The sequence below is a fragment of the Sceloporus occidentalis genome, unplaced genomic scaffold (genome assembly GCF_023333645.1).
Source record: "Sceloporus occidentalis isolate IW3139 unplaced genomic scaffold, rSceOcc1.0.p SCAF_42, whole genome shotgun sequence".
Taxonomy (NCBI): domain Eukaryota; kingdom Metazoa; phylum Chordata; class Lepidosauria; order Squamata; family Phrynosomatidae; genus Sceloporus; species Sceloporus occidentalis.
This window is the reverse complement of record NW_028317022.1, coordinates 3,568,386-3,590,814: the sequence shown is the minus strand read 5'-3', so window position 1 is coordinate 3,590,814 and position 22,429 is coordinate 3,568,386. Positions and strand designations below refer to the sequence as shown.

Sequence of the window (22,429 nt, the reverse complement as noted above, 5' to 3'; positions counted from 1 at the left end):
TAATACATTCATTGGTTGGGCAGGGAGAGTAAATTGTAAATGTCAGCCCTGTAAGCCAGACCGAATGACTAAGCACTAACAGTAGTTGATTGGAATGTATTATCAATTGTGCAATACATTTTATAATATGACAATCCATACAGTACTTTATTAGCTTGTAAAAGGGTCTTTTATTACACGGTACAGGTCAGGTACAGGCCAGGAAATATTAAGACTGACAATAAGATTAACACTCATTATTTAATGCACATAACATTTAATATAACATTTACAAGGGATCGGTCCTGTCAAACTAACCTGATCAGCTTTTATGAGGAGGTGAGCTCAAGACTGGATCGGGGTGAATCGCTGGATGTCGTATATCTTGATTTTTCCAAAGCATTTGATACGGTGCCACATAAAAGGCTCGTACATAAAATGAGAATGCTTGGGCTGGGGGAGAATGTGTGTATGTGGGTAAGTAACTGGCTCAGTGATAGGAAACAGAGGGTGGTTATTAATGGTACATACTCTGAGTGGGTGACTGTTGCTAGTGGGGTACCACAGGGGTCAGTTTTGGGTCCTATTCTTTTTAATATATTTATTAATGACCTTGTAGAGGGATTGCATAGTAAAGTATCAATCTTTGCAGACGATACTAAGCTCTGTAACGTGGTTAACACAATAGAGGACAGCGCACGATTACAAATGGATCTGCATAGGTTGGAGGCTTGGGCTGGGATGTGGCAGATGAGGTTCAACACAGATAAATGTAAGGTTATGCACATGGGGAAGAAAAATCCAGGCTGGGAATATGTATTAAATGGGAAAACACTGGGGACGACTGACATGGAAAAGGACTTAGGAGTTTTAGTTAACAGTAAATTTACCTGTAGCGACCAGTGTCAGGCAGCTGCTGCTAAGGCAAATAAAATCATGGGGTGCATCAAAAGGGGCATAGATGCCCACGACAAGGAAATAATTCTACCCCTGTACAAGTCACTAGTCAGACCACACATGGAATACTGTGTACAGTACTGGGCACCAGTGTACAAGAAAGATATAGTGGAGCTGGAGAGGGTTCAAAGACGGGCAACCAGAGTAATAAGGGGAATGGGAGGACTACAGTACCCAGAAAGATTATCAGAATTGGGGTTATTTAGTTTGGAAAAAAGACGGCTTAGGGGGGACTTAATAACTATGTATAAATATATAAGGGGACAGTACAGAGATCACTCCCAGGACCTATTTATACCCAGGACTGTATCTATAACAAGGGGACATCCTCTACGGCTGGAGGAAAGAAGGTTTCTACACCAGCACAGACGGGGGTTCTTTACAGTAAGAGCGGTGAGATTATGGAACTCTCTGCCAGAGGAAGTGGTGATGGTAAACTCAATAAAAGAGTTCAAAAGGAGCCTGGACGTGTTTCTTGAAAGCAATAATATTACAAGTTATGGATATTAGATTAATAGGGACAGAACGTTGATCCAGGGATTTATTCTGATTGCCTTATTTGGAGTCGGGAAGGAATTTTCCCCCTGGTATGGGGCAATTGGCATCTGCTTCATAAGGGTTTTTTGCCTTCCTCTGGATCAACACAGTAGGGACACAATATGTATATAGGTTGAACTTGATGGACTTTGGTCTTTTTTCAACCTTATGAACTATGTTACTATGTTACTATGTAACAGGTGCAGCGGGTCAAACACATCTCTAGACATATTGTATACTCTGGGCAAGATTAGAGTTTTGAGTCCTGGAGCCATTATACAGACAGACCCTTTCTCTGGATTTATTAGATGCCCCTGCATTGTGGGGGACCCTCAATGCCAGAACAACCCCACCAAACCCCTTACCTACCCAGGGATCTGCATTCCGCTGGGCTGGAGAGCCACACTCCCTCATTCCCTGAGTCTGACCGTTGGGTGAAATACTGCCATTTCCCAGCTTTTACTGTGTTAGTATGTTACTGTGGATGTATAAATGTTACTGTGTATAATAGGAGCTTGGGGGTCCTCGATGTAAGTCTTGCAGGAGGTCCAGACAGTTTTGGGGGTTTTTTTACCACTGTCTGGATTTCCTGCCTTTTTATCAGCCTGTTTTTTCCTCTTTTACTCCATTCTTGCATTTCTTTTTTTACCTTCTGTTCTATTCTTTCGTGCTTTCTTTCCTTCTGTTTTGTTTTGTCCCGTCTCTTTTTTGCATATCACTTGCTGACCTCTTTTCCTCACTTTTTTCTATCTCATTTTCCTTATTTTATCTTGTCTGCCCTTTATATTTTTTCTGTTTTTTTTGTTTTTGTTTTTTTTTAATGTAGCGTTTGCAAAGTGTTATGGGCTATGTGGGAAACTGGAGTGTCTCTTTAAGACATACTAGTACAGAAGGAGAAGAATGCCCTGCTCTTGCAAGCTTACAGTTTATACAAAAGGATTAACCTTGGAGTTTTGTTGGAATGAGACCTTCTTTGAACCCTTGAGTGATCAAAACTCCCGAACCATGCACCAAATGGATTAGAAAACGTCTTGACTTTGTAGTTATTGCACACATATTTGAAGTATTTTTAGAATGAGTTCAGAGCACTGGAGAATAAAGAAGTATCTTTAGACCCATCGAGTTTATTAGGAATGTTTCATTATTTTCAGGTGAGATATCTGAGGTTCTGAGGCAATGTATTGTCTATGACCCACATTTTCATCCCTGTCCTTATAACCTAGTATCTCTTTTCATTTTAGAACCAAACATGAGTATCGTGTAAAGAGGATGCATATCAGTACTCTAAAAAGGCATTGTTCACACATATATTTTGTGTTGACTGTATATAATGCTTTTGCTTTTCTTTTTTATTTGATTAAGACAAAAAAGAATCTATTTCTGTGTTGTCTTTATTGGTTTTGACCTTTGCTTGTCTGTTTAGCACATTTTGTACTTTTCTTGCCTCTACTCTTTGGCCTGTTTCTCGACCCAGAGTTGGGTTAGTCGCTACTTTTGCCATCACATTGGCTGCTGTTCTCCTCTTGGTGAGCATCTCTACTGATCATACGTGAGCGGCAGGGTCCATGATTGAACATTAGAGGACAGACCATCAAGGTGAAAGGGACAGAGCTAACGGAGTGTAACATTTTAGTTGAAAGAACAGATATGATGGTAAAATGATATGAAACTGACTTAAAATCTCTCCTTTTGGTCATGTGATCATCTGCTGCAATGCTATTATAGTTGCCTGTCTTTTTTGTTTGTTTGTTTTAACCCCTTCAATCCCAGGGGTTTTTGGTACCTCAAAGCCCAGAGCAATTTTGCCATTTTTGGGGTATGTCAGTTTAGCGATGATTCTCTTTTCCTGTGAATAGTGTACCCATATAAACTATATATTGTTTTTTCAAGGAGAGATAGAGCTTTCGTTTGATACCATAGTTGGATGATTAGCTGAAAATTTAGAATGAGAAATTTAGTAAATACTAGCGAAGATTAGAAAATCCCCTCCAAGTTTATCAATTCAGGTGTCCTGATTTCAGAAATACCTAATTTATATAGATTTTCCAGACTTTCCCAGCACCAGAGAGCATACTATAAGGTGTACAATTTTGTATAATTTTTATGCCTATGGCTTAACGGGTTTGGGGGTTGTGAACAGGGGCAGAAGGGTTATACTGGCTAGATGTTATGCTAGGGCAATGGGAAGTAAGGTTTTTTTTAATTTTTTTATATATATTTTTTTTAATTTTAATTTTTTTTACATTTTTTATATATTATTTTTACACAGAAATGGTTAGAGATCCTCCTAGGGACCTCCTGAACATGCCAGTGATGTCACAATGACATCACAGCTCACATAATTTTTTTTTGTATTATATATATTATTATTTTAATGATTTATTTAATATTTTTTAAATGAATTCACTTTTTTTTTTCTGCTTTTCTCTTTCAGGACGGGAGGGGGAGTGAGAGAGATGGTTTCTCACTCCCCTCCCCGCGATCCCCCTGCACCGATCACACTGTGATCTCTATGCAGGTCCTCACAGACCTGCATAGAGATCGCAGCGTCTCTGTGCCTCATCGGAGGGCAGGATATTCCCGCAGGGGATATCCTGTCCTCCGATGACCTTCCGGGTTACGTCAGCAGTGACGTAACCCTGAAGGGAATGCGCGATCGCGCACTTTCAACCGTAACAGCTTACCGGCTTTCATGCCGGAAGCTGTTACGGGAGATCGGGCAGCAGAAAGCCGGCGATGCCGGCTTCTGCTGCCAGGGGGGGAGTCCAGGCTGTCAAACGACGTACCGGGACGTCCATAGGGGTTTCTTTGTGGGCGTTTTTTGGACGTCCCGGTACGTCTATAGGGGATTGAAGGGGTTAAATGGTATCTACCGTACTTGCTCGATTATAAGACGACCCCCCAAATCTGAATATTAATTTAGAAAAAAAAAGAAAAAGCCTGAATATAAGACGACCCTATAGGAAAAAAGTTTTACCAGTAAATGTTCATGTAAACTATTTTTTTTTTAAATAAAAGCTATGATTGAGAAAAATATTCTGGTTTTATTTCCTTCTATTTTCCAACCTGCTCCCCCAGTTATGCACATCTGCCCCAGAAATGCCTTATACCCCCTATATGCCACTGTGCCCCATGATATGCCTATTAACCCTATATGCCACTGTGCCCCATGATATGCCTTTTACCCCTCTGTCACTCTGGCATTAAGGGGGTTGAAAGGCATATTATGGGGCAGAGTGGCATATAGGGAGGTTTTAATGCATTTCAAGAGGCAGAGTGGTGTATAGAGAGTTAAAGGCATTTCTGGAGGCAATGGCATTAAGGGGGTTAAAAGGCATTTCATAGAACACTCTGCCTCCAGAAATGCCTTAAGCCCCCCATTTAACACCCCCCCCCCCTCAAATTTACTGGTGCTTCTGACTCCCCTGTCATGCAGCCGGGGCAGCGTGTAGATGTCTACGCGATTCGCGTAGGCAACTTACGCTGCAGCCGGAAGGAGGTGGACGCAGACAACCCCTGCTGCTAGCCACACCTCCTTCCGGCTGCAGCGTAAGTTGTCTACGGGACTCAGAAGCACCGGCAAGTGGGGCTGGGGGGAGACAGGAGGATCCAGGTCCCCTGCAGCTGCGGGGGATCTGGATCTTAGTCGTCTCATAGTCAGACCTATTTGAGGTCTGATTATAAGACAACCCCGATTATAAGACGAAGGGGTATTTTTCAGAGCATTTGCTCTGAAAAAAACCTAGTCTTATAATCGAGCAAATACAGTATTTTCCGAATGCCTTCTTTTTGGTTTGTTTTTGTAACGTAATCATGCCTTTTAACTTTTGTATGTAATAATTTTTCTCTTTAAGAGGTACTGGGATGCTAGCCAATGCCTGTCAGCTTCTTCCTCTCTATATTTAGGATGAAACAGTTTACAACTATTTTGGTAAAGAAACCGATATGTCTTCTAAAAAAGTTTTAGTTTCTGGATTACCATTTTAAACATTGCCTTACATGTTTTACAGCTATTTCAAGCTATCCTAATGTTACTGTGACGATGTTATAAAAATCAATCATTACTATACAAGTTGCAAATGTTTTCCAAAGAATTACGTTGTCTCCATTCTGTTCAGGCACTACTCCTTGCCTCAAATTAATTCTAATGATGTTTGATTTTGGGCTGCATTTAAAAATGTTGCAAACCCCGAGTGCCTATTTAATGTGTTCTTAGAGTTCTTAAACGTCACCTGTTTTATATATGTATTACACAAAGTCAGTTCAGCCTTTCTTGGAGCAGCCTTCATTAATGCGTAGTAAAGTCGGGGAATGGAAATCTTCCTCTCCTGCGTACTAAACTTAAGGAGCTCACTGGAGAATTGGGCCTGACTTTTTAAGGCCACGTCCTGATGACCTACACCTGGCCGTCTGGATACACGGCATACTCTGTGTGTACCCAGCTACTGGCTGCACACTAATGTAAAGGTAAATTAATAATGGCATCTGATCTAATAAAAGCTAGGTATTTCTCTGGTTTCCCAGGGCCAGTCTGTGCCTGTTCACCTTTATAGCTTTAGAAACTATAGCAAATCGATGTCATGACACCAGCCAGGAGGCAACATTAATACTTATCACAAACAAATAGTCAAACTATTAGTTACTCGTATACAAATATGGTAAAATTGTGCTTGTCATTGTTGGACACAAACAGGGCCGCCATCACAGCGGAATGCCTAGTACAGGTATCCCAGGCGTGGCCGCAGGTTTGCGCTGAGGCAGATGCCACAGGTACACAACACTGAGGTGCCAGGTAACTAAAGCGCCCAGCGGGATGTGACCTCCTGGCAGGGGAGACACTTGTATTACGGACACCAGCTCATACCGCTAAGCGACAGGACAGGAACTGGTTTCTTGGCACTCAAAATACCGTATTTGCTCGTTTATAAGATGAGGTTTTTTTCAGAGCAAATGCTCTGAAAAATACCCCTCGTCTTCTAATCGGGGTCGTCTTATAATCGGACCTCAAATAGAGGTCTGACTGTGAGACTGCTGCAGGGGACCTGGATCCTTCTGTCCCCCCCCCCCATTTAACACTGCCCCCCCCACCCCACACACACTTACCGGTGCTTCCAATTTCCTGCTGTATACCGGGGCAGCGGGTTGACGTCCACCCGATCCGCGTAGACAACTTCCACTGCAGCCGGATGGAGGTGTGGCTAGCAGCGGGGGTTGTCTGCGTCCATCGCGCAGACCTTCCCCGCCTGTCGGAGATCAGAGTTCCCCGCACCGTAGCGGGGAACTCTGATCTCTGACAGCCGGGGAAGGTCTGCGCGATGGACACAGACAACCCCCGCTGCTAGCCACACCTCCTTACGGCTGCAGCGTAAGGAAGACTGCTGCCCCGGTATACAGCAGGAAATTGGAAGCACCTGTAAGTGTGTGTGGGGTGGGGAGTGTTAAATGGGGGGGAGACAGAAGGAAGACTGCTGCCCCGGTATACAGCAGGAAATTGGAAGCACCGGTAAGTGTGTGTGGGGTGGGAGTGTTAAATGGGGGCATAGGGCATTTCTGGAGGCAGAGTGCTCTATGAAATGCCTTTTAACCCCCTGAACGCCACTCTGCCTCCTGAAATGTCTTATACCTCCCTATATGCCACTCTGCCCCATAATATGCCTTTTAACCCTCTAAATGCCAGAGTGGCATATAGGGGTATAAGGCATTTCTGGAGGCAGAGTGGCACATAGGGGTTAAAAGGCATATCATGGGCCACAGTGCCATGTTGGAGTGGCAAGCCTGGTGGCAGATGTGCGTAACTGGGGGGCAGGTTGGAAAATACAAGGAAATAAAAACAAAAAAATATTTTTCTCAATCATAGCTTTTATAAAAAAATTTAATAGTTTACATGAATTAACATTTACTGGTAACTTTTTTCCCATAGGGTCGTCTTATATTCAGGCTTTTTCTTTTTTTCCTAAATTAATATTCAGATTTTGGGGGGTCGTCTTATAATCAGGGTCGTCTTATAATCGAGCAAATACGGTAGTACATGAGGTCCTTGAGGGAGCAGAAGTGCTGGCACTGGCCTACCCCCTCTGTAGATTTTGTGTGAGTTTACATTAGTATGTGTGTATGTTACTGTGGGCGTGTTAGCGTGTGTGCATGTACATGTGTGAAAATATACTATATATGTGTAGGTATGTTACAGCGCGTGTGAACTTGTTCCTGTACGTGTATGTAGGTATGGAACTGTGTGTAAGTACATCTCCCGGGGGGGGGGGGGGTTATGCCATTGAATAGGAGTACTGTAAGAGGACAGAGTTTTTATAATAATATACACAGTGACCTTGGCACTATGTGTGTGTATATATAAATGTATGTATAGTGTTTGTGAGGCTAAGAGTGTGGTGTTATAGTGTCTGTGTGTGTGTTGGTTAGCATGATGTTAGCATCTGTGTGTCTGTTACAGTATAGTGTTAGTATGTAACTATATGTGTATATATATCGTGTTAGCAGCTGGTATTAGCATATGTGTCAGAGTAAGGTGTTAAGGTGTCGGGGACCAGCTTAGAGTTAGTGGCCCTAAGGAGCAAGTTAAATAATGTGTAGGGTCTTACAGTGAGTGAACGTTAGAGTATGTTAGAAGAAAAATGCACAAGTTTTGCAACCAGAGCGCAAATGGTTTGGAGGGCCGGACTGGCCCACAGTGATATCAGGAGATTTCAAGATAGACCACCTCCCCTGGGGCCTGTCTTGAGGCCACCCTTCCAGTTATAAGTGGTGGGTTCTGTGAATTAATTATGTGGGGGTATGATGATGGTGAGAAGCAGTTTTGTCATATTTTTGCACAAAATTGTTAATTAAGACCAGTGGCGACTCTAGAAACAATATATAGGGGGGCACACAAGATACCACAGTCAAACTGGGGGGGCATTAATAATATATATATATATATATATATATATATATATATATATATATATATATATATATATATATATATATATATAGCTAAAAGTAATGTGCTATGGAATGATACTTTTGTTATTGGACAATACAATACTTGATTATTCAACATGGGAAGCCTGAAGCCACAGTTTAGTAAGACTAATCCTTGAAATCCTTTAAACAACACAAGACCTTAACTTTTGCACTAAATGATTTCAGGGCCTAATATTAGATTCTGCTGCTGATATATATATATTAGGGCTGCAACTAACGATTATTTTAATAATCGATTAGTTGGCCGATTATTTTTTCGATTAATCGATTAATCGGATAAAAAAAACAATATGCAATTTTTTTGTTTATTTTAAATAATTTAATGAACTGGATGTTAAAAAACAACTTAAAATTTACATTAACATTCTTATTTTGTTATGATGTAATAAAAAAACAATATTTTCAAAGTACAAAAACCCAAACACAATATTTATGAAACAAAATAACCCCAAACATTCTGAAAAGAGGTGGACTATTACTGTTCAAGAAACTTTGCACCCAGCCCTGGCACTTTGCACCCAGCACTTTGCCCCACCCCTGGCACTTTGCACCCGGCACTTTGCCCCAGCCCTGGCACTTTGCACCCAGAACTTTGCACCCAGAACTTTGCACCCAGCCCTGGCACTTTGCACCCAGCCCTGGCACTTTGCACCCGGCACTTTGCACCCAGCCCTGGCACTTTGCACCCAGCCCTGGCACTTTGCACCCAGCCCTGGCACTTTGCACCCGGCACTTTGCACCCAGCACTTTGCACCCAGCCCTGGCACTTTGCACCCAGAACTTTGCACCCAGCCCTGGCACTTTGCACCCAGCCCTGGCACTTTGCACCCAGCCCTGGCACTTTGCACTGTGCCCCTGCACCCAGTCTCCAACTCTGCCCTGCACCCACATTCTGCCCTGCCCCCACACTCACACCCTGCACCCACTCTGCTCTGCACTCACACTCTGCCCTGCACCCAGTCTCCAACTCTGCCCTGCACCCCCACCCCCACTCTGCCCTGCACCCAGTCTCCTGCCCTGCCCCCACACTCACACCCTGCCCTGCATCCCCACCCTGCCCTGCACTCAGTCTCCTACCCTGGCCTGCCCCCCCCCACCCCCACTCTGCCCTGCATCCCTTGAAACCCCACCCCCACCCCCGCGAATCGCTCTGTGCGAATGGAGCCACTCGCACAGAGCGGTTCGCTCTGTGCGAATGGAGCCACTCGCACAGAGCGAACGGAGCCACTCTCACAGAGCGAACCGCTCTGTGCGAACGGAGCCACTCGCACAGAGCGAACCGCTCTGTGCGAACGGAGCCACTCGCACAGAGCGAACCGCAACTAAAAGAAGGCGCGTGTAGCGGAAGCGGGGAACGCTCGCGGAGGTAAGTAAAAGGAGCCGAGTGCTCCAACAACGAATCGATCACTCGATTAATCGATAACGGAAATCGTCGACAACGATTTCCGTTATCGATTATTATCGATTTTATCGATTCGTTGTTTCAGCCCTAATATATATATTATATATATAATTAGCCCCTGCTGGCAACTGCCCCAGTTGCCAATATATATATTAATATTAGTCCCTGCTGCCTATATATATATATATATATATATATATATATATATATATATATATATATATATATATAGACCCTGCTGCCGATAGCAGGTATAGATCAACACATTAACACACAAACCCAGCTTTGCATGTATAGATCAATTGAAATTCACTTGTGATCTCAGCACTGAATGTATATATCAAATAAACAGAATCAGACATACAAATCCTGTATTTGCAGGTATACAATAATAATATATGAAATGTAGGATTGCAGGTATAGATCAAATAAATACATGGAAACAGCATTGCAGGTATTAATCAACTGAACAAGACATACAAACCCTGTATTTGCAGGTATACATAAATAATGTATGGAAACATAGCATAGCAGATATGGATCTACAGAAGAACACACAAACCCAGCTTTGCAGGTACAGATCAATTGGAATTCACATAAAAACACGGCATTAAAGGTATATTTAAAACCCCCTAAATTACAGGGATAGATCACAAGTTGCACACCCAGATAACACACATAAGATTTGCCATCTTTGCCCCATATACACCCTGCCTGTGCCATCTTGGTCCCCAAGGCTCAAACATCCTGCTAGTGCCATCGTTGCCCTTCCACAATTATACATCTATGATACACACATTAACTTATGCTCTCCCTCATTCAGACAAATCATCCACATATTAACTCATGCTCTCCCTCATTCAGACAATTCATCCATTTTAAGAAACTACACCCCTTGGAGCTTCAAATGAGGGGCTACATGTATTTCGAGGACAAAAGTTGAGTGCACAAATGATGGAATGTGTCGCTTTGGCTTGAAAATATGTTTTTTCTAACCATAGCGACATGTGGGATGTCGTTTTTGCAAATGTGTACTTTTTGTGCCTTAATTTAACTTCCTACGTGAGCAGTAATGCCACGTCAAGGCTTCAACCCTAATTACTGACCATTCACACGCCTTTCATATCTCCATTCACTTGCAGAAGCACACACCATTCTTTCCCCTTACAATCCCCCAAAAAAGATGGTAAAGGGAGAAATTTTTTTACTGCAAAAAAGTTTTGCAGTAAAAATGCAAGGCACTCCAGGGATGAGATGGTTACTCACGTACCGCACAGGCTAAATGGCTGATTTTAATAATATTTGCAGTTCATCAGGATTTCAAAAATTGCCTACCTCTACCGTTGGCTCAATTTAACCCCATGATCAAAGGGATCATAGGATAAAAAATTAGTATCGGCCATTTTTAAAAAGGGAATGTGACTTTTTATAGCTATATGATCGCTGTGGTAACATTGGCTACCACAGTGATCATTTAGCTAGAATACTTACTTTTTTTTTTTTTTTTTAAGTTAAACTACTTTATGTTTAAATAATTTAATTTGGGGGTCTCTAGGCAATTTTGATCTTTTTTTTATCTGCCTTTAGAGACCCCCAAATCTTTTTTTTTTTTTTTACATTTTTATTTTTGTAACTTAATATTTTTTATATTAATATTTATTTTTTTTACAATCTATATGCCGTTGGAAAGGTGAGGCAATTACCTTTCCAATGGTATATGTTGGGGGTATGTAGCTGCTTAGATGCCTGAGATACAGGCATCTAAGCAGCATGCCCCCATACCTCTTTAACTGACAATTGTCATCATCATTGCGCGAGACGTCACCGGGCAGATCAGGTGGCCGCGGTGATGCCCATCAGTTTGAGGGGCAGATCGCCGGGGTAGGTGGTGGAGGTCCACAGACCTCCATCAAGGTAAGGTAGTGCTAGTGACGGCATGGTGCCGTCGTTAGCACCTGACTGGGACTGCTAGCGACGGCACCGTGCCGTCGTCAGCAGTCAAGGGGTTAAAGTCCCATTGCAGGACTCTCCTGGGTGGTTACAAATTCGGCGGGGGAGCAACAGGGGGGGCAAGGAATAACCTAGGGGGGGGGTTTTGGTTTCAATAAATAAATGTTTGATGCTAAAGCTGTTTTGGGGACAAACCATAGTATTATGGAGGCATGTTGTGTGGGGTGGTATTACTGGGGCAAATCACCCAGTCGAGCAATTAGAAACCCCAGCCGACCACTGCTCAGTAGGATAGCTTGGGAGAAAAGCTGGCACCAAGCTTTATAGCAGGGCTTGACAAATTTGTTGTGAATCTCGGCGCCAGCTGAAAAAGTTAGGAGCCAGGATTTTTTTTCAACTAACAGTTGGTTAGGAGTGATCTGATCATCATCAGCCCACTTACTAAACTCACAGCATTTGACCTGGAAGCACCCTGGACTTTCAGGTCAGTGCTGGTTTTTTTTTTTTTTTTTGGTTTTTTTTTCCTGGCATATAGTGACAGTACAGATGGATGTTGTTTTTCCTTAGGGACAAGGATCTGAAATACATAGTTAAAACCCTCCCCCTTCCCTAACTCCTCCTCCTCCTTACCCATAAGAGCACACCGGACCAAACACAGCCAGTTCTTCCTTGTCCCTTGTCAGGGACGGACATGTAGTTTGGTGGGGGCACACGGGTTGTGTCCAGGGGGATCCCTCCTCCGATTGCTCCCCAGGGGGTGAGCAGAGTGAGGTAGGAACACCCGCATCGGCAGATGTTACGGAACAGAATGAGAGTTCTATTTCTTCAAGCCAGCAAGGGAAGGAGCATAAGCACAGCAGTGGAACGCACACCCGGGAGGCGTTGCGTTCCGCCGAAGATCTGATCGCGTTACAGAGCATGCGCGGATGCGATCTTCAGGGCACAAAATTTAAACGTTATTTCAGCTGTGCCGTCCAGTCTGACAGCAGTGGGGCTTTTCAGTACTGGATATCCATGGCACCAACCCCCCACACGGATTGAGGCGTTTTAAGGTAAGATTAATTTATCTTAACCTTAAAAAAGCCTCTGCCCTGTAACATTTTTTTCTAAAAAGATAAAGGCTCCTTTTAAGTCCGGATATATTTCGTGCACTGAGTGTGCCACCCCCTTGCCGGACAGATGCAAAAAGGAGTTATGTAATCCTTGCTCATCTTAACTTTTTGCTAAAGGAAAACAGGACATGCAGTTTTTGGGCATTGGCTTGTAGACAACCTTGCACGTACCTTTTAACCATTCAAGATTACTTCTGTTTATGCTTTGGAGCCCAAGTTTGATAGTCTCATTCACGTTGGTTCCTGAATCTGTTGTCCTCGGGGTAGATTTCCAGGGAGTTAGCCTATGGCCATAACACCCTTAATGCGTCTCGGTAGCTAAGAAAGCTTGGGCCTGTTTAATTTCCACCTGGGAATACCAGGTGTTAAAAATCTACTAATTCAGGCTCGTCTTGTGAGGATTCAGAAGATAAAGCTCCCCTTCCTCCACAAGAGCTTTTTGGCTGCGATCGTATACGGCAAACTCAGCATCTAAGTCGGCATTGTTTGATTTAACAAAGTGCAGACTGTTTGCCTTTAAATGGCCAACACAAGCCACATTCCTGTGAAACATTATTTTTTTTAGAACTTTCACAGTCAAATCATCACTGGTATCGTTTTGTTTCTCAAGCCAGTTAGTGAACGTGAAAGAGTTGCGAGGGAAGCTGCCCAGTTCAGCCATCTTAAACCTGCAGACATGGGATATCGAAAACTTTGTCTCATGTTCCATCCTTCTAAAGAATCATTCCCAAACATCAGGAGTTTTCAGAGTGTTTTACTCCAGGCTGTTCCTCGTTGCGAACCAGTTGGATCCTTCAGTCCAGTTTAAAGATGGTTTAGGCATGTATTCTTTACAAGCATTTTAGAATGGAAACTATCCTCACAGTCACCCAACTACTGAACAAGGAGATTACATGGTGACCATGGACCTGACGGATGCTTATGTGAAGGTGCCTATTGCTGTTGAATCCACTAAATTCCTCAGGTTCGCTTTTAAGAGCGGAGCGAGAGTTCTCCATTTCCAGTTTGGGTCTCTCAACTTTCAGAGTATTAGGCATCAGGGTCATCCCATACCAAGAGGACTGGCTCATCAAAGCCATTTCAGCTCCGGCCTTTGTTCTCAAGAAGACGGCAGTGTTTCCCCATTGGCAGAGCTCATCAAGCACATGTCTAATGCAAGAGCACGCTTCCCCAGGATAAGAAGGCCAGATGGAACAGGAGGTGCCCGTATAAAACACCAGGCCTTTTCAACATTTTTATAAGGCGCAGAATTTTTGTAGACAAGGCCAGGACAAATGTTTCAGTAACATCCTAAGAAACAAGAGCCTAGGCTAATTCTGGTGGAATTGGTGGCCGGCTGCAATGGTTCATACAGACATGTTCTTGATCATAAACTGAAAAGTTCAACCTTATTTTTTTCTAAGTATGCAGTGCTTGGGGCTGATAGTGGACTCCAGCTCCTTATGGCTCTTTATTCCATGATCAAAGACCAGAAAAGTAAGAAGGGTTGTGTCAGCTTTGCAATGAAATCCTATCTGGTCCTTCAGAAAAGCTATGAGCATCTTGGGCATTCTGACGACTTGTATCCCTCAGTGAGCTGCTCCAAGGCACATATAGGCCACTTCGATGGGACTTCCTTAGGCATTTGTCCCAGAAAGAAGAAGATCCGGACATCAACTTCAGTTTCCAAGCCCAATTGAACTGGTGGAAGAGGACATATCTTCTCAGCAAGGGTCTTTGCTTTCATCACCGTCGGTAGATCACGCTGACCACAGATGCCTCAAAAATAGACTGGGGAGCGCATTTTGGTTACCTCTTTAGACAGGGCAAATGGTCACTAACAATATTCCCAGTCCTCAAATTATCGAGAACTAAAATAGTTTTTTTCTGGCCCTCAAGTAGTTCAGTCCTTGGCTAAAAGGGAAAGCTGTAAGAATCCAATCCGACTACGCTGCCACAATATTTTATATCAACAGACAGGGTGGTGCCCGTATTCCGAAACTTCAGGCCTTCTCGGAAGAAGTCATGGCATGGGCTCAACAAAACCAAGAAGATTTGTCAACCACGCGTTTCAGGGGAAGGGACAATTGTTGCAGACAACCTCAGCAGTTCGAATTGATCCCTAAACAAAAGGATCTTCTCCATCCTTTTTTTGGCCTTCTAGGAATCGATCTTGGGGCAACCAGAGACAACCGCAATCTTTTGGGTTTTAGCCTCTCTGTATTCATGGGTCAACACTCTGGTGCTGGACAGTATGTCAGTGATATGAAGATTCAGGATGGCTTACATTTTTTCTCCAGTGGCGATGATCCCACGTGTCCTTCTCAAGATTCTAACGGACTAGGCCAGGGTCTTAACATCTATCCCGTGTTGGCCAATACAGACTTAGTTCTAAACAATATGGCCTCAAGAGTTTGGGAGCTGCCATTTTTGGCCCATCTGGTGAACAGAATTCCTTCAGATGGTCATTTTGACGGCCTAGCTTTGGATTATCCTTAGAGATAATGGACTCTCCCATGACATGGCTGATGTCCTCCTTATTCGGAGGTTTCTGGCTTGGAGGAAATTCCTCTCCTGGTGATCCATGTTTTTTTATTTCTTCTAGTTCCGTCCTCGTGTTTTTTGCAAGACGGATTCTCAGCAGGTCTTTATGTCTCAACCTCAAAAGGGATCGGGTATTTCCGGAGGAGTCTATGGCGCAGATGGGATGTCCGAAGAGCTCTAAGACAATTCTACAGAACGCACCGCTGCTTTCCGCAATACGGATCTATTTATTTATTTTGGTAGATCTTCAGATCAAGCAGGCCATCTCGAGGTGGCTTACAGAGACCATTCGACTAGCTCACTCAAGCAGCCGGCAAGTCATCTCATCCCATATTTCGTCTCTCTCCACAAGAGCTTTGTCTGGGTCTAGGGTTGAAAAGTCGACCTCATCTCCTGAAAAAATATATGTACCCGGTCTTCCTTCGATGCATTTGTCCAGCATTACTGACTTGACATCTTCTCCTCCTCTGTGGTGTTTTTCGGGCGCAGGATGCGCCAGTCAGTGGCCTCTTAAGTATTCCCCTCCCATTGGTTATCTTGTCTTGCTATATCCCATCTGTACTGCCACTATATGCCAGGAAAAACAGGAATTTTATACTCACCGTAAATTCTTTTTTCCTTAATATAGTGGCAGTACATGTTTCCCTCCCTCATTTTGTCTACCATTAAAGATATTTTGCAAGCATGTTTGTATTCTTGGTACTTACTGGCTGTGTTTGGTCCGGTGTGCTCTTATGGGTAAGGAGGAGGAGGAGTTAGGGAAGGGGGAGGGTTTTAACTCTTTGTATTTCAGATCCTTGTCCCTAAGGAAGAACAACACCCATCTGTACTGCCACTACATTAAGGAAAAAAGAATTTACGGTCAGTATAACATTCCTGTTTTTTCAATATTATTTTTTTTAACGCTTTCAATGCTGATGTTCCATTGGAGCACAGCATTGACTGATATTTAGTCCCCACAAGCTTGTGGGGACAAATGTTAACCCCTGCAATGCCACAAATGTGTTATACACAATTGTGGAATTGAAGGGGTTAACGCTGCACTGTCGCTCTCAGGGAGCGATCAGGCAGCAGAGGGGTGTTGGGGCTGGTCTCCACACTCATGTGGAGACCGAAGAACCCTCTCCCCCTGTCCCTGAAGCTGCCTCTGGCAGCCGGGAAGCAATTGCTGGTCTATAGACCAGCCATTGCAGGGGGAGTCTCTGCTGACTGCTGTAGGCTTCCATGCCTACAGGAATCATCAAAGGGCTTGTGGGGGCTCGTTTTTGCTGTTGCTGGCCTGCCTGGGCTTCCAGGCAGACCACCAGCAGCAGAGCCCTGTACAGCGATCGCGGCATTGAAGGGGTTAACGCTGCACTTTCGCTCTCATGGAGCGATCAGGCAGCAGGGGGATGTTGTGTCAGGTCCCCACACAACAATCAACACTCAACCCCCTTTCCTGAAGCTGCCTGTGGCAGCTGAAAACGCGATTGCAGGTTTTCCTGCGATCGCCGTTTCAGCCTACAGAATCACTCCGTGGGAGTGATCTCAGGCTTGGGGGGCGGGCTCTGAGTGGCTGTGCTGTCTGCCCAGACTCCTGGGCAGACAGCAGCAGCAGCGCCCCCCGCGATCACAGGCTGACCAACACCTAGGCGCCAGGACAAAATTCTGAGTCGCCATGGCGACCTGGCACCTGGGATTTGTCGAGCCCTGCTTTATAGTATATTTTCCCCTGTAGCCTTATCTTCTTGAGATGTCCATGTTAGGACAGATCAATTGTGGTGGAAAGAAGAAGGGACCCTGCTTGAAGATAACTTGAGAATGCTTCCCTTGGTCAGGTGTAGGACATCTCCCTGCATAAATACACCACCAAGGTCAAAATGTCCTGCATAAAAATTAGCCCATATGTTAATTCACTGTCCTATTTTGATATAACAATTATGTTGTATAAAACTTTACAGGCGAGTTTATGTATATTGACCTAGCAGCCGAATGTTCTGACTTGTACCTAATAAATCTCGCAAGTTTTTATTACGGCTTCCGTAATGGGAAAACTTCCAGGTCGGAAAAATGTGTGTGTCCTAATTAGCGTGGCACAATGTGCCTAATTAGAACACGTAAAACATCCTTCAGAGAGTGTCTTTCCCTCTTTGATCTTCGAGTTTTTTTAATTGCATGCAGTATTTTCCTTTTATCTACAGATTTTTTTTTATTCATTTAAAGTGTTTTGCTGTTGATAACAGTAAAAAATGTTTGAACCACAGACTGCAGAAAATTATAAATGGGAGGCCTTCCAATGTGCACAGATGTCTTGTTATAGACCCAAACAACCTATTCTGATATAATTTCCTCACTTTGTAGCCAGGTCCCAACCGTCATTGTCCCCAAGTGATTGGGTCTGTACATAAATGCTTCTCTGCACAGAAAACACAAAGGGTTAGTTTCCTTTTTATCTGGTTTCCTCATCATGTTCAATAGTATTTAAGACAGTATGCATATAATTTATGTACTCAAGCCTTACTATGGCATTGTGGGGAAGAAAATAAAACTGTATGGCCTGGGACTGGAAATGGTTCAGATACAGGCAGCAACATTAAAGCAATTTAGATGTTTACTTTCAAGTTTGGATGTTTTTCATATCTATGCATGATAATGATAATGATATTTGCATCTAAATTGCTGTAATATTTTCTTCACTTTTGCGACTTCTGGATCAATACAATGCAGATAAATAGAGAGAGGCTACATTTGTTGGACTGGTGCCTTTTATTTTTTCAACCTACAAGGTATGTAACTATGGAGCTTCCACTATAAGAAAAAACTTTTTACTAGTAAATATTAATTTACATGTAAACTATTTTTTCATATTTAATAAAATATTTTTTGTTTTTATTTCCTTTGCCAATCTGCCCCCATTTATGCACATCTGCCCCCCAGATATGCCTTATATCCCCTATATGCCACTCTGCCTCCCAGATTTGCCACTCTGCCCCCAAATATGCCTTAAACCCTCTATATGCTTCGGATTCCTTGGTGTGTAGTGGTGGCAGCGGGTGAAGGTCTGCAGGATGCGTGCAGACAACCTCCGCTACTGCTGCCGGCACTTCCACTGGGGCTTCTATGAATGAGCACCGGAACGCCATGTGACGCCGGCGCTCTGTCATAGAAGTCCCGGCACAGACCTCCATCGGCTGCCAGAGAGAAGGATCCGGGTCTCCTGCAGCTCTGCGGGGGATCTGGATCTTAGTCTTGTAGTCAGACCTCTATTTGAGGTCTGATTAGAAGATGACCTTGAATATAAGACAATGGTTATTTTTCAGAGCATTTGCTCTGAAAAAAACCTTGTCTTATAATCAAGCAAATACGGTATTTGGGATGTTCACTCTATCCTCAAATAGCTATACGTCTTTCATTTTAAGCAAGTTCTCAAATGCGGAGGGTGAGCCTGATGGAATTTGAGACCTTGTTCGCATCATTCCCACCCCACACATCTCCTCCATTGCTATTTTGCGACTTCCTTACTTAGCGCCTGTAGGTATGGGAGAGGAGAAGTCATAGATCTGGCTCAATTACCAGACATCATTGCTCAATTACCAGAAAAATGCAAGAATATCCTATCAACTTTTTGATATAGGGTATAGGGTCCCATGAACAGTGTGTAAGATTTTTCCTTTGCAAGAAGTTCCAGGGTGCTGAGGGAGACTTCTGGTAGATGTATCTTAAATAAAGCCAGGGTCCCACAAAATTTGTATTGCATCTCTTCGTTGGTGCAGAAAATAACTATGTCATAGTTGTTTTTTACAGGTCTTCTAACTATATTTGTTTAAAAACATTGAAAAATCTGTGTCCTTTTCCCTTTGTAGGTCAAGAACGATTTGGTAACATGACAAGGGTGTACTACAAAGAGGCTGTTGGAGCTTTTGTTGTATTTGATGTGACAAGAGGCTCAACCTTTGAAGCTATCACCAAGTGGAAATCCGACCTGGATACTAAAGTCTACCTCCCAGGTGGTGGTCCTATACCTGCCGTTCTTCTGGCTAATAAATGTGACCAAAACACAGAGAACAGCATGCAAAGCCCTTCCCAGATGGACCACTTCTGTAAAGAAAATGGCTTTGTTTCATGGTTTGAAACCTCTGCAAAGGTAAGCTCTCTGCACATATATAGTAACATTGTCAGAAAGCAGTCCACTTATTGTCCTCCTAGCTGCTTTCATTTTCCCAAGATGAAATCGACACCTAACGGTTATGCTGGCGTTGTTTTCATCCTATTAGCACGCCATCCATTTTAATGATACCTGCCAATATCACGGGTAGAGTCAGGGAAAGGCTGGCACCTCCTAGCTCAGGGTGCAAGTAAAGCCATGTGGCCCCATAAGTCCCTTGCCCCCCACCACATACACAGAGGCACACACGCTAACACATACGCATGCTTTTACATGTACTTGAACATATGTACACTTACTCATCCATGCGAACATACAGGCACTTACACATACACATTCATTTTAACACGCACTTATACATATATTCTAACATTTACGTATCTACTCCCTCCCTTACCCTCACTAGCTTCATCTTACACCCCCTTACCTCACCTGCAGCTTTCTTTCTGGCTCTCGCACACTGTGCAAGCACATAACCTCGCATTATGTGAATCCGCAGCATTCCTGCCTCTTCGTGATCGTCCAAAATTCTTCACAAAGGGCCGGTTCGACCCATACTGGTCCAGGTTGGCACAAACTGTTAGGAACAAATTGGGACTGGCCAGCTCGCCCCTGAGTAGAGTGCTGTCGAGTTTAGTGTTAAACTCCGCTGCATGTGAAAACCAGCATTTCTGTTCTGTTAGGAGCTACTCACCATTCAGTAATATCTGCTTGAATAAAAGCCAATGTTTTACCCACATAAAACCCACATAAAACCCACATCAGTCACAGCAGGGGTCCTCTACGCGCATTGCGCAGACATTCACCGGCTGCCCCCACTAGACAGCAGGGAGTCTGGAGCACGGGGACAAGTCTGGGGATGCAAGTCAGGGGGGGGCTGAGTGGCATATAGGGGGGAAGGAGTAGCAAGCTGTGGGGCAGATGTGCAAAACTGGGGGGCAGGTTGGCAAATAAAAGGAAATAAAAACAAGAAATGTATTTTTCTCCATCATAGTTTTTATTAAATATGAACAAATAGTTTACATGTGAATTAATATTTACTACTAAAACATTTTTTCCTATGGGGTAGTCTTATATTCAGGCTTTTTCTTTTTTTCCTATATTAATATTCACATTTGGGGGGGGGGTCATTTTATTGTTGAGCAAATACAGTAAATTACAATACACATAACACATCTTATAGTTACCCTCACCTATATATAATTATATGCACACACATACATTTACATGCTTTGGATAATATCCACTTTAACATCTTGCCGTGTTAAAATTCTCATTGTTCAAACCTTGATCAGTCGGCGCTGACAAGATAATTGAATGAGGTACAGTATGGCTATAAATATTTGCACAATGAAGAAGGTTAAACAATTGCACAGACTGAAAGATTCAAAAAGAACCATCAGTTTTGTGACAGCATAGAAAAGTTTCATTCTTAAATCCTGTCCTAGTGGGTGGAACTGGATTGTAGTATAGTATTAGATAAAATTCAAAGTGTCTTGTTCAAGCTTGAATGGTGCAGGATTTATTTTGGTACTGGTAGATAATATCCACATTACTATCATGCACCCCTTTTTTCAGGGACCAGTAAAGCAATTCATGTATGTTGTATTTTCTTTAGCAACTAATTAACAAAAAAATATCTAATATAATGTATTTTCACAAATGCTAAATTTTAGTTTTTCCAGCTGTACATGTCATGTGTTGATACAAAAAAATAAAACTACACCCTACAACTGGTTATCCATATTCATTCTTAAAATCCAAATGTCAATAATTCATACACCTTTTTTTTCCCATTTATTTTTTACATTTTAGGACAATGTCAACATTGATGAAGCAGCTCGATGCCTGGTACAAAACATCCTCGCAAACTCCAAGAATTTTCCCGTAGAGGAGAATGAAACGGGTAACATAAAAATTGACCACAAAACATTGCCAGCAGAAAGTAAATCCCAATGCTGTTAACGCCTTCATGTGGTTAGAAACATGAAACAAGGACACGGGAAAGCCATATATAGCTGCCATCGGTAACCTGACCTCCTGCCTCCACACACAGTCAGCGATCATCCTATTCCCATTGATGATGGAGTTTACATAAGTGTTCTTTACACTTGTAACTTGTTTATGGTGTGTTTGCGATTTAACCTATTGCATATACAACAAATACAATTGAACAAATGTTAGGGTTATTATTGTAGATATGTTTATCTTGAAACTGTTTGTAAAATTTAGGCATGAAGAATCGTCTCGCTCAAGGGCTCCTAACCCTAATCAATGGATTGAGCCTTAACTACATCATTACAGATGAGCCATTTGGTCATGGTGATTGGCTCCACTGCACTCAAGCTGAGGTGTCCCCAAAAGGGAAATTATATTCAATAAAATGTGGGCCTTTCAGTCTTCCCTGCGTCTACAAACTGATATCCATACTAGGTCATTGCTACCCCTTAGATCTCTGCTTTCACAATTCACAAGCCAAAGCACTGCGTTACACTTACGTTGGCCTTCCTCAGTTTCCAGAAATAAAAAAGGCTGCTCTCAAGATTGTGTATGTGTTTAGAGGCCATCAAGCCCATGCAGCCTTTATGAAGTGCTTTTTTTTAATTTAGTATATCTATGGTACTTGTTACTCACCTGGACACACATTTGTGAAGATAATTCTGCTTAATGTGTACTTCAGGTATACGTTTCAATTTTTTTTTTTTATTTGTTATTGGTGGTGTTGTACTTGAGAAAAAGATGTAGAAGGTCTTCATGTAATGTGTATCTATTTTATAAAATGTGTTGCTGTAAATTTAAGTGCTAAACTAGGTTCTCTTAACTTTGTGAGAGTATTGAACATGG

General features: G+C 42.9%; 1 protein-coding gene across 1 annotated transcript in view; it reads left to right on the top strand.

The window, feature by feature from the left end:
• LOC149289879 (ras-related protein Rab-32-like) overlaps positions 1–21,550 on the top strand; it is a 35,200-nt gene extending 13,650 nt beyond the window's left edge. Inside the window, exons 2-3 of the mRNA XM_089490140.1 lie at positions 19,284–19,564; positions 21,401–21,550. Coding sequence (XP_089346266.1) covers positions 19,284–19,564; positions 21,401–21,550 — 431 coding nt within the window. The remainder of the gene's footprint in view (positions 1–19,283; positions 19,565–21,400) is intronic.
• The last annotated feature ends 879 nt before the right edge of the window (positions 21,551–22,429 follow it).